Consider the following 14,440-nt stretch of genomic DNA (forward strand, 5'->3'; position numbering starts at 1 on the left):
ACCAAAAGGATGGCAGTTCTAATCCACTACCTGCTTCTTGGAAACTCCACTGTATGGCAACTGGTATCTGTGTAGACTGTCCCTCTCCGCAACCGTCTCTCACTATGGCTTCATCTCTGTGGGTTTCTGTCATTGTTTCTCTCTCTTTATCTCTCCAAATGTGTCTTTCTCTATCTCTCTGTGACTCATCTCCCTGTTTCTGCCTCTCTGTCTCCCTCTCCATCTGTCTCTGTCCTCCACCCATAGCTGTCTCTCTGTGCGTGTCACTTCCCCTGTCTCTCTCTCTCTCTCCTCTTCTGTCTCTCTCCTTTCCTTATCTCTCTCTCTCCTTCCCTCTGTGTCCCCGTCTCTGTTTCTTTGTGAGTCTGTCTCTCTGTCTGTCTCTGTCTCTTTGTTTCTGTCTGTCTCTTCCCCCTTTATCTCTCTGTCTCTCTCCTCACCCTCTGTTTCTCTCTGTGTCTCTGTCTCTCTCCTCACCCTCTCTCTGTCTCTCTCTCTCCTCCCCCCTCTCTGCCTCTGTCTCTCTCCTCCCCCCATCTCTCTCCTCACCCTCTGTCTCTCTCTCTGGCTCTGCCTTCTCCTCCCTTTCTCTCTCTGTGTCTGTTTTTGTCTCTCTCCTCCCCTGTCTCTCTTCTCATCCTCTGTCTCTGTGTCTTTGTCTTTCTCTTCCCCCGTCTCTCTTCTCATCCTGTCTCTGTCTCTCTCCTCCTCCCTCTGTCTGTCTCTATGTCTCTCTCTCCTCCCCCTCTCTCTGTCTCTGTCTCTGTGTCTCTCTCCTCCCCCCTCTGTGTCTCTGTCTCTCTCCTCCCCCTCTCTCTGTCTCTGTGTCTCTCTCCTCCCCGTCTCTGTCTCTGTGTCTCTGTCTCCTCGCCCTCTGTCTTTCTCTGTGTCGCTGTCTCTCTCTGTCTCTGCCTTCTCCTCCCCTTCTCTCTCTGTCTCTGTTTCTATCTCCTCCCCATCTCTCTTCTCATCCTCTGTCTCTGTCTCTGTCTCTGTCTCTGTCTCTGTCTCTGTCTCTGTCTCTCTCCTCCCCCTCTGTCTCTCCTGTCCCCCTTCCCCTCGCCGGAGTTTCCCCCTTGACTCTGCAGCCGGAAAGCAGGACGGAAGGACCAGCCTTGCTGGGAAAGGCCACGGGGTCACCACTTCTCCCTTCCCAGCCTCTGCCCGCCCCCCTGGGACATTCCAGCCCCACCCCCACCCACCCTTCTCTGGGCGGCTGGGCGGGGGGCTGCTCGTCCCACTGACAAACCCTGCAGTGAATCAGGCAGAGGGGAAGGCAGTGAGGCCCAGACCCAGCCTGGGCTTCCCCGGGCGGATCCCAGCCCCCTGCTGCCCGAGCACCATTCAAGCGCGTCGGATTGACTGAGCAAGTCTCCGAGGTGCTCCGCTCCAGCCCCTGAAGGCAGCGCCTGCATCATGACCCCCAGGCTTCTCCTGGCTGTCGCTCTCTGGGCCGGCTGTGCGCCCTGCGGTGGAAGGGAAGGTGCGTGGGCCCCCACGGTGGAGGAGGGAAGGGAGTCCCCCAGGCAGTGGCCTTGACCTGGGGACCTCGCCCTTGACCTCCTATGTCATGTCTGGACAGGGCTGGGACGGGCAGAACTCACACCTAGTGGCACAGGGTTACCAACCCACTGAAGAGATGGGAAACAGGCAGAGAGGGAAAAACCAAAAAACCCACTGCGGTCTAGTTGGACTCATAGTGACCGTATAGGACAGGGGAGAACCGCCCCATAGGGTTTCTGAGGAGCGGCTGGTGGATTCGAACTGCCCACCTTTTGGTTAGCAGCCCATCTCTTAACCACTGCGCCACCAGGGCTCCAGAGAGGAAAAGAGATGCAGATACATCATAGACAAAGATAGAGATATGGATATGGATGAAGTCCCCGGGTGGCAAAAGCAGTTTGCACTCGACTACTAACCTAAAGGTTGACAGCAGCACCACAGAAGAAAGGCCTGGCAACCTGCTTTTGTAAAGATTATAGCCAAGAAAACCCTATGAGGTGGCAATGAGCTAGAATCTACTGGATAGCAATATGTTGTTTTTTTTTTTTAAAGAGATATAGATAGGGATACAAATATAGAGGGGAAAGGAGCCCTGGTGGTTCGATGGTTAAGTGCTTAGCTGCTAACCTAAACTTTGAAGGTTCGAACCCACGCAGTGGCTCCATGGGAGACAGACCTGGTGATCTGCTCCCGTAAAGAGTATCGCCTATGAGGCAGTCCTACTCTGTCACGTGGGGCCACTGTGAGTCACAATGGCTTGTTCATCAACTAGCACGAAGAACATAGCGGGGCCATTAATGGGTTCACTGGTAGGATTCTTGCCTTCCATGTGGGGACCTGGGTTCCACTCCCAGTCAGTGCACCTTATGCAGAGCCACCACCTGTCCACCAGTGGAAGCTTGGGTGTTCCCAGGACAGTGCACAGGCTTCAGCTGTGCTTCCAGACTGAGACGGGCCAGGCAGAAAGGCCTGGCGGTCTGTTTCCAAAAGCCAACCAGCGAAAACCCTACGGGTCACAACAATCCAATCCACAGCCAAGTAGGGGGATGGCACAGGGCCGGGCAGCGCTTCATTCTGTTGTGAGTTAGGGGCTGACTTGATAGCAGCTAGCAACAACAACACAGATGTGGGTAGAAATATACCTTTTAATTGTGGGTATTCATTTTGGAATAAGGAATGCAGCCATGTGCTTCAACACAAAGATGTTGCAAAATAGAGATACAGTTAAACATCTCCCTCCTGCCTGGGTTCCTGCCACCTAGTGCCCCTCTGTGGCTCACTGAACCTCAGTTTCCCCATCTGGAAAATGGGCTAATAACTCCTGCCTTGGTGGCTTGTAGAGTGGGTGAGAGATGGTGTAGATGAATTCATTCATTAACTCATTCCTTCCACACACATTTATTAAGCACCTACTGTGTGCCTGGCACTGGCTGGCAATATAGTAGGGCTGGGCACACAGTAGGGCTTTGACAATCTTGGGTGAATTGGAAGCTCACACTCCTCGGTCTCCCTCCCGTGGCCCCAGCAGGTCCCAGCCACCTCAGGGTGCAGTGCCGAGCCTTCAGGTACCCAATCGCCGTAGACTGCTCCTGGACCCAGCCTCCAGCTCCAAACTCCACCAGGCCCACCTCCTTCATCGCTACATATAGGTCAGAGAGCTAGGAGGGGAGATGGGAAAGGACCTTGGGGACACAAGACTTCCTGGGGACCCCAGAACTCAGGCTGGGTTTGAGTCCACCCAGAGGTGCCTTGGAAGAAAGGCCTGGTGATCTATTTCTGAAAAATCAGCCAGTGAAAACCCTATGGAGCATAGTTCTACTTTGACACATGTGGGGTCACAATGAGTCAAGGTCAGTCCTACTGGTTTTATTCAGATTTGGACAAAATTTGCAGTTGAAGAAACAGATGTACACATCCGTTTTGTTCCTAAAGACTTCCAAGTTTTCTGATAACTGAATGGAGCATCAGCTTTTAAATTTAAATCAACCTAAAACCTAACCTCACCCATTGCCTTGGAGTGGATTCTGACTCATAGTGACCCTATAGGACAGAACAGAACGGTCCCAGAGGGCTTCCAAAGACTGGCTGATGGATTTGAACTGCTGACCTTTCGGTTAGCAGCCAAGCTCTTAACTACTGTGCCACCAGGGCTCCAAATTTAAATTCAGTGAAATTAAGTTAAAAAGTCTCACTTGGTGGCACCTGCAACCACACCTGGCTGGTGCCTGCTACATTGGACAAGGCACAAAGAGAGTGTCTTGAACATTCCAGGCATTCTAATGAACGGTGCTGAGCTGAAGTCTCTGCATTCTAAGGCCTGAAATCCTGGTCCCAGAAATCTAGAGTCAGGATCCTCTCCTTACACATTCCAGAATCTGAGACTCTGTAGGCCTCTGTAATGTTGGAATTCCATAGCTGGGATGTTGCCATTCCACCTCTTGGCTCACCAGCCTGTGCCCCCCTCCGCCCCCCGTTCCTTGCTTTCATCTGGAATTTGGGGTCTAGCCCGGCCCCAAAGCCCTCACAGCCCCCCGCCCCGTGCCAGGCTCGGCATGGCCGCCCAAGGGGAGAGCCGACCCTGCCTCCAGCCGACTCCGGAAACCCCCAGCTGTGCCATCTCCGACGTCCAGATGTTCTCCAGCGTGCCCTACGTCCTCAATGTCACCGCCATCCACCCCGGGGGCGTCAGCAGCACCCTCCTGCCCTTCATTCCAGAGAACATCAGTGAGTGGGGGACGCGGGGGTGTGGGGGCCACCATCACGTTCCTGCTCCTCCCTCCTCTCTCGCCCCCACTTTCTGCCTGTCACCCAGTCCCGTTGGCTCCGCCTTTACAATCTATCCAGACTCCGCCCACTTCCCTCCTCTGCCTCCGCCTGGTCCCCACTCCCCACAGCCTGTTCCCCCTGCAGCGGCCAGAGGGCGCCCGTGAGCACCTGAGTCAGGCCCGTCCTCCTCTGCTCACAGCCCTCCAGGGTCCCACCCTCCTTCAGGGTAAAAGCCCAAGTCCTCTCGGAGGCCCACAGGGCCCTGCACACCCTGCCCGGTCGCCTCCGTGCTGTCCGCTCCCGCCCTCTCCTCCTTGCTCACTCTGCTCCCACCACACGGGCTTCCTCACTGTTCCTCCAACTCACCAGGCCTGGTCCTGCCCCAGGGCCTTTGCACACACTGTTCCCCTTGTTTGGAATGCTTTTCCCATAGATACCCACCTGGCTTCCTCCCTCACTTCTGTCAGGTCCCTCCTCATAGGTCACCTCCTCAATGAGGCCTTCTCTGAACACTCTATTAAAACTTGCAAACCCTTAGACATGGCTGGTGGGAATGTAAAATGGTGCAGCTGCTTTAGAAAAGAGTTTGGCAGTTCCTCAGAACTGAATTATCATATAAACCAGTTGCTATAGAACAATGAAACAAGGTACCACAAAAATTTGTACAGGAATGCTTATAGCAACATTCTTCATAAGAACCCAAAAGTAGAAACAACGCAAGCGTCTATCGGCAGATGAATGGATAACCAAAATGAGGTCCATCCACACAATGGAATATTATTCGGCCGTAAAGGAAAATGAAGTTTTGATACATGCTACAACATGAATGAACCTTGAAAACAGTGCTAAGTGTCTTAGTCATTTAGTGCTGCTATAAATACCACAAGTGGATGGCTTTAACAAAGAGAAATTTATATTCTCACAGGTTAGGAGGCTAGGAAGTCCAAATTCAGGGCATCAGCTCCAGGGGAAGGCTTTCTCTGTTGGCTCTGGAGGAAGGTCCTTGTCATCAGTCTTCCCCTGGAATAGGAGTTTCTCTGTGCAGGAACCTGGGTCCAAAGGATGCTCTCTGCTCCCAGCACTGCTTTCTTGGCACTATGAGGTCTCCAACTCTCTGCTTACTTCCCTTTCCTTTTATCTCTTGTAAGATAAAAGGTGGCGTAGGCCACACCCCACAGAAACTCCCTTTACAGGGATATGACCTGAGCAAGGTGTTATATCCCACCCTAATCCTCTTTAGCCACAGGCAGAGATTATGATTTACAATGCATGCGAAAATCATAAAGTGGAGGACTACCACACAGTTCCGGAAATCATGGCCAAACAAATTGGGACACATATTTTGGGGGGACAGAATTCAATCCATGACACTGAGTAAAAGAAGCCAGTCACAAAGGACCATGTATTGTATGATTCCATTTATATAAAAAGTCCACAATAGGCAAATCCACAGAGATAGATAGAAAGTGGATTAGTGGTTGCGTAGGGCTCAGGGGCAATGGAGAATGGAGGGTGACTGCTAATGGGTCTCGGGTTTCTTTTGGGGGTGATGAAAATGTTCTAGAATTAAACACTCATGATGGTTGCACAATCTTGTGAATATACTAAAAACTACTGAATTGTCCACTATCATGGATTGAATTGTGTCTCCCCAAAATGTGTGTCAGCTTGGCTAGCCCATGATTCCCAGTATGGCGAGATTGTCCACCCTTTTGTCATCTGATGTGATTATCCCATGTGTTGTAAATCCTAACCTCTTTGATGTTAATGAGGAAGGATTAGAGGCACTTATGTTAATAAGGCAGGATTTAATCTACAGGACTAGATCATATCTTGAGTCAATATCATTTGAGATATAAAAGAGAGAAAGGAGCAGAGAACAGAGGGACCTCTTACCACAAAGAAAGCAGTGCAGGGAGCAGAGCGTGTCCTTTGGACCTGGGGTCCCTGTGCTGAGAAGCTCCTCGACCAGGAGAAGATTGATGACAGGGACCTTCCCCCAGAACTAACAGAGAGAAAATCTTCCCCTGGAGCCGACACCCTGAATTGGGACTTCTAGTCTCCTAGATGGTGAGAAAATAAATTTCTGTTTGTTAAAGCCATCCACTTATGATATTTCTGTTATAGCAGCACTACTAAGACATACACTATAAAAGGGTAAATTTTGTGGTATGTGCATCATGTCTTTAAAAAAAATTGCAACCCTCTCTCCACCCCACACTCCGAAACTTTGTTGCCTGCTCCATATGAGCTGCTAATTTCTTTCCTGTGTCTTATCTTCTCCCCTAATGGATTGTAAGCTCCAGGAGATCTGGAATTGGATCTGTCTTGGTTACTGTTGTGTCCAGTGTCTGGGATAGCACCCAGCACTCAGTAGATGCTCAATAAATATTTGCTGGTTGAATGAATGAATGAATCTGCCCTCCCCTGACCTTGTCTCCTGCTTGTCCTCAGTCAAACCAGACCCTCCAGAGGGCGTCTGCCTGAGCCACATCCTTGGGAAGCAGCTGCAGGTACAGTGGGAGCCCCCCCGGTCCTGGCCTGTCCCAGAGATTTTCACACTCAAATACTGGATCCGCTACAAGCGTCACGGATCTGCCCATTTCCGGCAGGTGAGGATGGTGAGGGGGAAGGCAGAAAGGGTGGTTGGGTTGGTATCAGCCATGGCGGGTAGAGGGAACAGTACATGCAAAGGCTTGGAGGTGTGCGGGGGCCTGCATGCACTTTGTAGTGGCAAATGTGTGAAACATAGGAAGCCAGCAATTCTGCTCCTAGGTTTCTGCCCGTGAGAAATGAAAACATGTATCCATCCAAAGACTGGTACACCAGTGTTCACTGCAGCACTATTCACAGTTGTCGAAATGTGGAAACAACCCAAATGTCCATCAAAAGATGAATGGATAAGCAAAATGTGGTATATACGGGTGATGGAATATTTTTCAGCCATAAAAAGGAACGAAGTCCATGTCGTTGCTGTTGTTTGGTTCTGTCAAGCTGATTGCAAATCATAGTGATCCTGTGTACAGCAGAAAGCAGCACCGCCCGGTCCTGTGCCGTCCTCACAACTCCTGCTGTGTTTGAGTCTATTGTCGCACCCACTGTGTCAATCCTTCTCACTGAGGGTTGTCTTAGGCAGGTTCTCTAGGCAAGCAAAACCAGTGAAGAAGTGTGTGTGTATATACATATATACATATATATATATATGTAAAGAGAGAGAGGGAGAGAGATTAATCTCAAGGAAATGGCTCAGGCAGTTGTAGAGGCCAGCAAGCCCCAAGTCTGTGGGTAAGGCCTCAGGCTGGAGGCTTCTCCTGACTCACAGAGCTGCAGGGGCTGACAAACCCAAGATCAGCAGGTCAAACGACAGGTTGATGGCTCACAGATTGTAGAGGCCAGCGAATCCCAAAATCAGCAGGCAATATGGCAGGCTGCTGGCTCAAGTTCCAAGAACCAGAGGTCAGATGATGACGAGTCAGATGCAGAATCCAGAGAGAGCAAAAGCCGTCGAGCTTTGCCAAAATGCCCATATATATTGGATGCAGGCCACACCCCTGAGAAACTCCCATTACAACTGATTGGCTGATCACATCAGGTCACATCATGGAGGTGATGACACTATATCACAAAATGGAGGATAACTAATCATTACATAACTGCCAAATTATGTCATTACATAACTGCCGGACCACTGAGATTTCAAAGGGCGTCTCGAGAAGAAAAAGTATTATAATGACACTGCAGAAACCCGGGGATAGAAAACCAAAAGGGAAGAACACACTCAGCGTTTCTCAAGCTGAAAGAACCGAGGAAAGAATTCAAGAATCGAGTTGAAATAGTGAAGGATTCCATGGGGAAAATGTTAAACGATGCAGGAAGCATCAAAAGAAGATGGAAGGAATACACAGAGTCATTATACCAAAAAGAATTAGTCGATGTTCAACCATTTCAAGAGGTGGCATATGATCAGGAACCGATGGTACTGAAGGAAGAAGTCCAAGCTGCTCTGAAGGCATTGGCAAAAAACAAGGGTCCAGGAATTGATGGAATATCAATGGAGATGTTTCAACAAATGGATGCAGCGTTGGAAGTGCTCACTCGTCTATGCCAAGAAACTTGGAAGACAGTTACCTGGCCAGCCAGCTGGAAGAGATCCATATTTATGCCTGTTCCCAAGAAAGGTGATCCAACCGAATACGGAAATTATAGAAGTTTTTTTTTTTTTTTTTTTATCATTAGTATCACACGCAAGCAAAATTTGCTGAAGATCATTCAAAAATGGCTGCAGCAGTATATCGACAGGGAACTGCCAGAAATTCAGGCTGGTTTCAGAAGAGGACGTGGAACCAGGGATATCATCGCTGATGTCAGATATTCTCGGCTGAAAGCAGAGAACACCAGAAGGATGTTTACCTGTGTTTTATTGACTATGCAAAGGCATTTGACCGTGTGGATTATATAAAATTACGGATAACGTTGCAAAGAATGGGAATTCCAGAACACATAATTGTGCTCATGAGGAACCTTTACATAGATCAAGAGGCAGTTGTTCGGACAGAATAAGGGGATACTGATTGGTTTAAAGTCAGGAATGGTGTGCGTCAGGGTTGTATTCTTTCACCATACCTATTCAATCTGTATGCTGAGCAAATAATACGAGAAGCTGGACTATGTGAAGAAGAACGGGGCATCAGGATTGGAGGAAGACTCATTAATAACCTTCGTTATGCGGATGACACAACCTTGCTTGCTGAAAATGAAGAGGACTCGAAGCACTTACTGATGAAGATCGAAGACCACAGCCTTCAGTATGGCTTGCACCTCAACATAAAGAAAACAAAAATCCTCACAACTGGACCAATGAGCAACATCATGATAAACAGAGAAAAGATTGAAATTGTCAAGGATTTCACTTTACTTGGATCCACAATCAACACCCGTGGAAACAGCAGTCAAGAAATCAAACAACGCATTGTATTGGGTAAATCTGCTGCAAAAGACCTCTTTAAAGTGTTGAAAAGCAGAGATGTCACCTTGAAAACTAAGGTGCGCCTGCCCCAAGCCTTGGTATTTTCAATCACATCAAATGCATATGAAAGCTGGACAGTGAATAAGGAAGATCAAAGAAGAATTGACACCTTTGAATTGTGGTGTTGGCGAAGAATAGTGAATATACCATGGACTGCCAAAAGAACGAATAAATCTGTCTTGGAAGAAGTACAACCGGAATGCTCCTTAGAAGCAAGGAGGGCGAGACTGTGTCTTACATACTTTGGACATGTTGTCAGGAGGGATCAGTCCCTGGAGAAGGACATCATGCTTGGCAGAGTACAGGGTCAGTGGAAGAGAGGAAGACCCTCAACGAGGTGGATTGACAGAGTGGCTGCAACAATGAGCTCAAGCATAACAACGATTGTGAGGATGGCGCAGGACGGGGCAGTGTTCCGTTCTGTTGTGCATAGGGTTGCTATGAGTTGGAACTGACTTGACGGCACCTAACAACAACAACAACAACTGAGAATCATGGCCCCGCTAAATTGACACACGACCTTAAATATCACAAGGGTCTTCTTCTTTTTCCATATGACCCAGCAATTCCACTTCTAGGTATATACCCAAAAGAAGTGAAAACAAGGCCTCGAACAGATACATGTACATGTACATGTGTGTTCATGACAGCACTATTCACAATGGCCAAAAGGTGGAAACAACCCAAGTGTTCATGTACAGATGAACGGATAAACAACTTGTGGTCCATTTATACAATGGAATGTTATTCAGCCATAAAAATGAATGAGGTCCTGACACATGCTGTGGCATCGGTGGGCCCTGAAAACATGGTGCTGAGCCAAAGAAGCCAGACGCAAGAGATAACATGTTGTATGATTCCACTTATATGATATATCCAGGGTAAGTAAACCCATAGAGACATGAACTGAATTAGGTTGCCTAGGGATTAGGGGGAAGGGGAAATGGGGAGCGACTGCTAATGGGCACAGGGTTTCCTTTTGGGTTGATGAGAATATTTCGAAACTAGATAGAGGTGACGGTTGTATAACATTGTGAATGTAATGAATGCCACAGAATTACACACTTTAAAAGGGTTCATTTTATACTACGTGAATTCCACCTAAACTAAAAACAAATATATTTAAACAAACAAAGGAGCTTCTGAGAGCTGACAGCTGTGTCCCTGGTGGCCTCAAATGCTGGGCTGAGGAGCTGAGCCTTTGCAGGGTTTAGGCTCACCACTCTGCTTGCTGGAAGGGAAGAGAATTTGAAGCACTTACTGATGTACATCAAAGACCACAGCCTTCAGTATGTGTCTTAGTTATCTAGTGCTGCTATAACAGAAATACCACAAATGGATGGCTTTAACAAAGAGAAGTTTATTATCTCACAGTCTAGCAGGCTACAAGTCCAAATTCAGGGCATCAGCTCTAGAGGAAGGCCTTCTCTCTGTTGGCTCTGGAGGAAGGTCCCCGTCATCAGTCTTCCCTTGGTCTGCGAGCATCTCAGCGCAGGAACCTCAGGTCCAAAGGACGCGCTCTGCTCACGGCACTGCTTCCTTGGTAGTATGAGGTCCCCCTGTCTCTCTTCTCACTTCTCTCTTTTATATCTCAAAGAGATTGGCTTAAGACACTATCTAATCTTGTAGATCTCATCAGTATAGCTACCACTAATCCATCTCATTTCATCATAGCGATGGGATTTACGACACACAGGGAAAGCACATAAAATGATGGACAACCACACAGCACTGGGACACATGACCCAGCTCAGTGAACACGTGTTTTGGGGGGATACAAGTCAATCTATGACAGTATGGATTACACCTCAACATAATACAAAAATTCTCACAACTGGACCACTTAGCAACATCATCACAAACTGAGAAAATACTGAAGTCGTCAAGAATTTCATTTTGCTTGAATCCACAATCAACGTCCATGGAAGGAGCAGTCAGGAAATCAAACGATGCGTTGAATTGGGCAAATCTGCTGCAAAAGACTGCTTTACAGTGTTAAAAAGCAAAGATGTTACTTCGAGGACTAAGGTGTGCCTGACTGAAGCCATGATATTTTCAATTGCATCATATGCATGTGAAAGCTGGGCAATGAATAAGGAGACTGAAGAAGAATGGGCACCTTTGAATTATGGTGTTGGTGAAGCATATTGAATATACCACGGACTGCTTAAAGAACGAACAAATCTGTCTTGGAAGAAGTACAGCCAGAATACTCCTTAGAATCGAGGATGGCGAGACTTTGTCTCACCTACTTTGGACATGTTGTCAGGAGGGACTAGTTCCTGGAGAAGGACATTGTGCTTGGTAAAGTACAGGGTCGGTAAAAAAGAGGAAGACCCTCAATGAGATGGATGGACACAGTGGCTGCAACAATGGGCTCAAGCATAGCAACAATTGTGGGGATGAAGCAGGCTGGGTAGTGTTTCTATCTGTTGTACATGGGGTCTCCAGAAGTTGGAACTGCCTCCATGGCACCTAACGACAAATGCTGTCCAATAGAACTTTGTGCGATGCCCTGCGTCTGGGCTGTCCCCAGTGCTCTGATGGGAGTCACTAGCCACGTGTGGCTGCTGAGTACTTGAAATGTGGTGAGTGCGACTGAGGAAAAAAAAAAACCAAACCCACTGCCGTCCAGTCGATTCCGACTCATAGCAACCCTATAGGACAGAGTAGAACTGCCCTGTAGAGTTTCCAAGGAGCACCTAGTGGATTCGAACTGCCGACCTTTTGGTTAGCAGCCGTAGCACCTAACCATTGCGCCACCAGGGTTTCCAAACTGACTTTTAAATTTTATTTAACTTTTTTTTTTTTTTTTGCAATTTTCTATTGAGTAGAACTTACATGTTGCAAAATTCACCCTTCTGAAGCATACACAGTTCAGTGGTTTTGCGTGTAGTCACAAAGCTGTGCAACCATACGGTCATCTATATTTAAAACTTAAGGAGTCCGTGGGTGGTGCAAATGGCAAAGCACTGGGCTGCTAACAGAAAGGTCAGTGGTTTGAACCCACCCAGAGGTGCCTTGGAAGAAAAGCCTGGCTATCTGCTACTGCAAGATCAGAGCCTTGCAAACCTTATGGAGCACAGTTCTACTCTGCATACGTGGGGTCGCCATGCGTCAGAATCGACTCAACGACAGCTACCAACAACAGAACTGGCAAATGTTGTGTTATATATGTATTTACAACAATAATAATCATTTTAAAAACTTTAATAGCCAAATCTCCATGTTGGAGAGCTCAGGTCGAGCAAGGGAGGCAGGTCTGGGGCTGAAGAGATACCTTTGGCAGCTGGGATGGAGCGTGGTGAGACAGGAGGCAGAGAGGGCCAGCATCTAGGAGGAGAGTGTGGAGCCGTGGGGACAGAGAGAGGGCAAAAGAGAGAACAAGACATACAGAGCTGTCAAAGATTGGACAGGCCTATAAAGCAAAACGAGACTAAAGGGGCACACCAGCCCGGGGCAAGGACGAGAAGGCAGGAGGGGACAGGAAAGCTGGTAATACTGGTAATAGATGAACCCAAGGCCGAGAAGGGAGAATGTTGACATGTCGCGGGGTTGGTAATCAATGTCACAAAACAACGTGTGTACTAAATGTTTAGTCAGAAGTAGTTTGTCCTGTAAACCTTCATCTAAAGTACAATAAAAAATAAAGAAATACAGGGCTGCACAGGGGAAGGAGGAAGTGTGTCATCAAGGTCAAAGACAGAGGCTCCAGTTTGGGGACCTGGAAAAAAGAGTGGGATTGTTGGGGGTGGGGATCCTGGTGTATGATGACACTCAGTGGTGAGACATCGTGGGGTGGTGTGTGATCTAGGAAGGCTTCCTGAAAGAGGTGGCTCTGAAGCCAAGCACCGAAGGCAGAACAGGTTAGAATGGGGAAGGGCCAAAGGCGTGGACAAGGGGTGTATAGGGATGCTGTTTAGGATGGGGCCAGAGTCCTAGAGAAGGGAGGGCACAGTGTCATGCTGGGCTGTGTACAATGGCACCTCCCAACCTCCTTATTCCAAGTGACCCAAACCCGTCTCTGCCCTCAGGTGGGGCCCATTGAAGACACGTCCTTCACCCTCAGGTCTGTGCGGCCGAGAGCTAAGTACTGCATCCAGGTGGCTGCTCAGGACCTCCTGAACTACGGGGAACTGAGCGACTGGAGTCTCCCTGCCACTTTCCCCATCACTCCGGGCGAGTAGTGAGGTCTTCCAGCAGCCCCGCAGAGGGACTGTGTCCCTGCCACCCATTCCAGGTGTGAACGGGACCAGACTGGCCTGGGTTCAAGCCCTGGGTTTGCCACCACATTGCTGGGCCACCTTGGAACAATGACTGTAACCTCTCTGAGCCTCAGTTTCCTTATCTGTGAAATGAGGATGTTCCCCCTCCTTTGACCATGGTGCAGGGGTCTGTGAACTACGAATATGAGATCGTCTTTATTGTTTAATTAAAAAAAGAATAATCATTGTTGAAATTGGGACTCTTCCTCACTTCATTGAACGGACACGAATGAAAACCCAGGGAGGACTCAGTCTGGGCTTTGCCTTCAAAGAGTCTGAGATGAGACAGACAGAGCAGGATACAAACATGGGAAATCGTTGCTCCCAGAGGGTCAGGGCTGGGCCAGCGGAGAAACCTGGGGCTGGGGTTGGGGGGTTGGGCAGAGGTGGTCAAGGTTCTGCTTGGGACAGGACAGTGGAATGTATTCAGTTCCGTAGTTTGGCTTGCTCACCCCCTCAAAAGCTGCCCAGAAGTGAGCCTCTGTGGGTGGGTGGAAATGGGACGTGAGGGAGTCTGGAAAGTTTTCTCCAAGGAGGAGGTAAGTCAGAGAACATCCAAGGGCTTGTCTGTGTGTTTACTCAGGATTCAGCTGAAAGGCATCTCAGTAAGGCCTGCGCTGACCATTCCACCTGCCTGGTAATGTCTGTGTCATAACCCCCAGGCCCTGTTTACAAGGCAAAAGGGACTTTGCAGATGTGATTAAAGTAAGGTTCTTGAGATAGGGGATTACTCTGGATTATCTGGGCTGGTCCAGTGTAATCACAAGGGCTCTTATAAGAGGGAGGCAAGGGAGTTAGAGTCAGAGGAGGAAATATGAGGACAGAAGCAGAGGTTAGAATGATGTGGGGCCACAAGCCAAGGAATGCAGCTGGCCTCTAG

The 14,440-nt window shown here is 48.6% G+C and overlaps 1 protein-coding gene across 2 annotated transcripts; it reads left to right on the plus strand.

Moving 5' to 3' along the window:
* The first annotated feature begins 1,271 nt into the window (after positions 1-1,271).
* On the plus strand, positions 1,272-13,760 carry EBI3 (Epstein-Barr virus induced 3). 2 transcript variants are annotated; one of them, XM_023540997.2, is made up of 5 exons: positions 1,272-1,483; positions 3,029-3,152; positions 4,049-4,227; positions 6,724-6,881; positions 13,330-13,760. In XM_023540997.2, exons 1-5 carry the CDS (start codon positions 1,417-1,419, stop codon positions 13,480-13,482), a joined length of 681 nt encoding a protein of 226 aa, XP_023396765.2. In that variant the 5' UTR covers positions 1,272-1,416; the 3' UTR covers positions 13,483-13,760. The 2 variants fall into 2 exon arrangements, with proteins under 2 accessions (XP_023396765.2, XP_010599565.2); XM_010601263.3 differs by having other exon boundaries at positions 1,274-1,483; positions 3,032-3,152; positions 13,330-13,757.
* Positions 13,761-14,440: the final 680 nt, after the last annotated feature.

The sequence above is a fragment of the Loxodonta africana genome, chromosome 3 (assembly GCF_030014295.1).
Source record: "Loxodonta africana isolate mLoxAfr1 chromosome 3, mLoxAfr1.hap2, whole genome shotgun sequence".
In the NCBI taxonomy this organism is placed as follows: domain Eukaryota; kingdom Metazoa; phylum Chordata; class Mammalia; order Proboscidea; family Elephantidae; genus Loxodonta; species Loxodonta africana.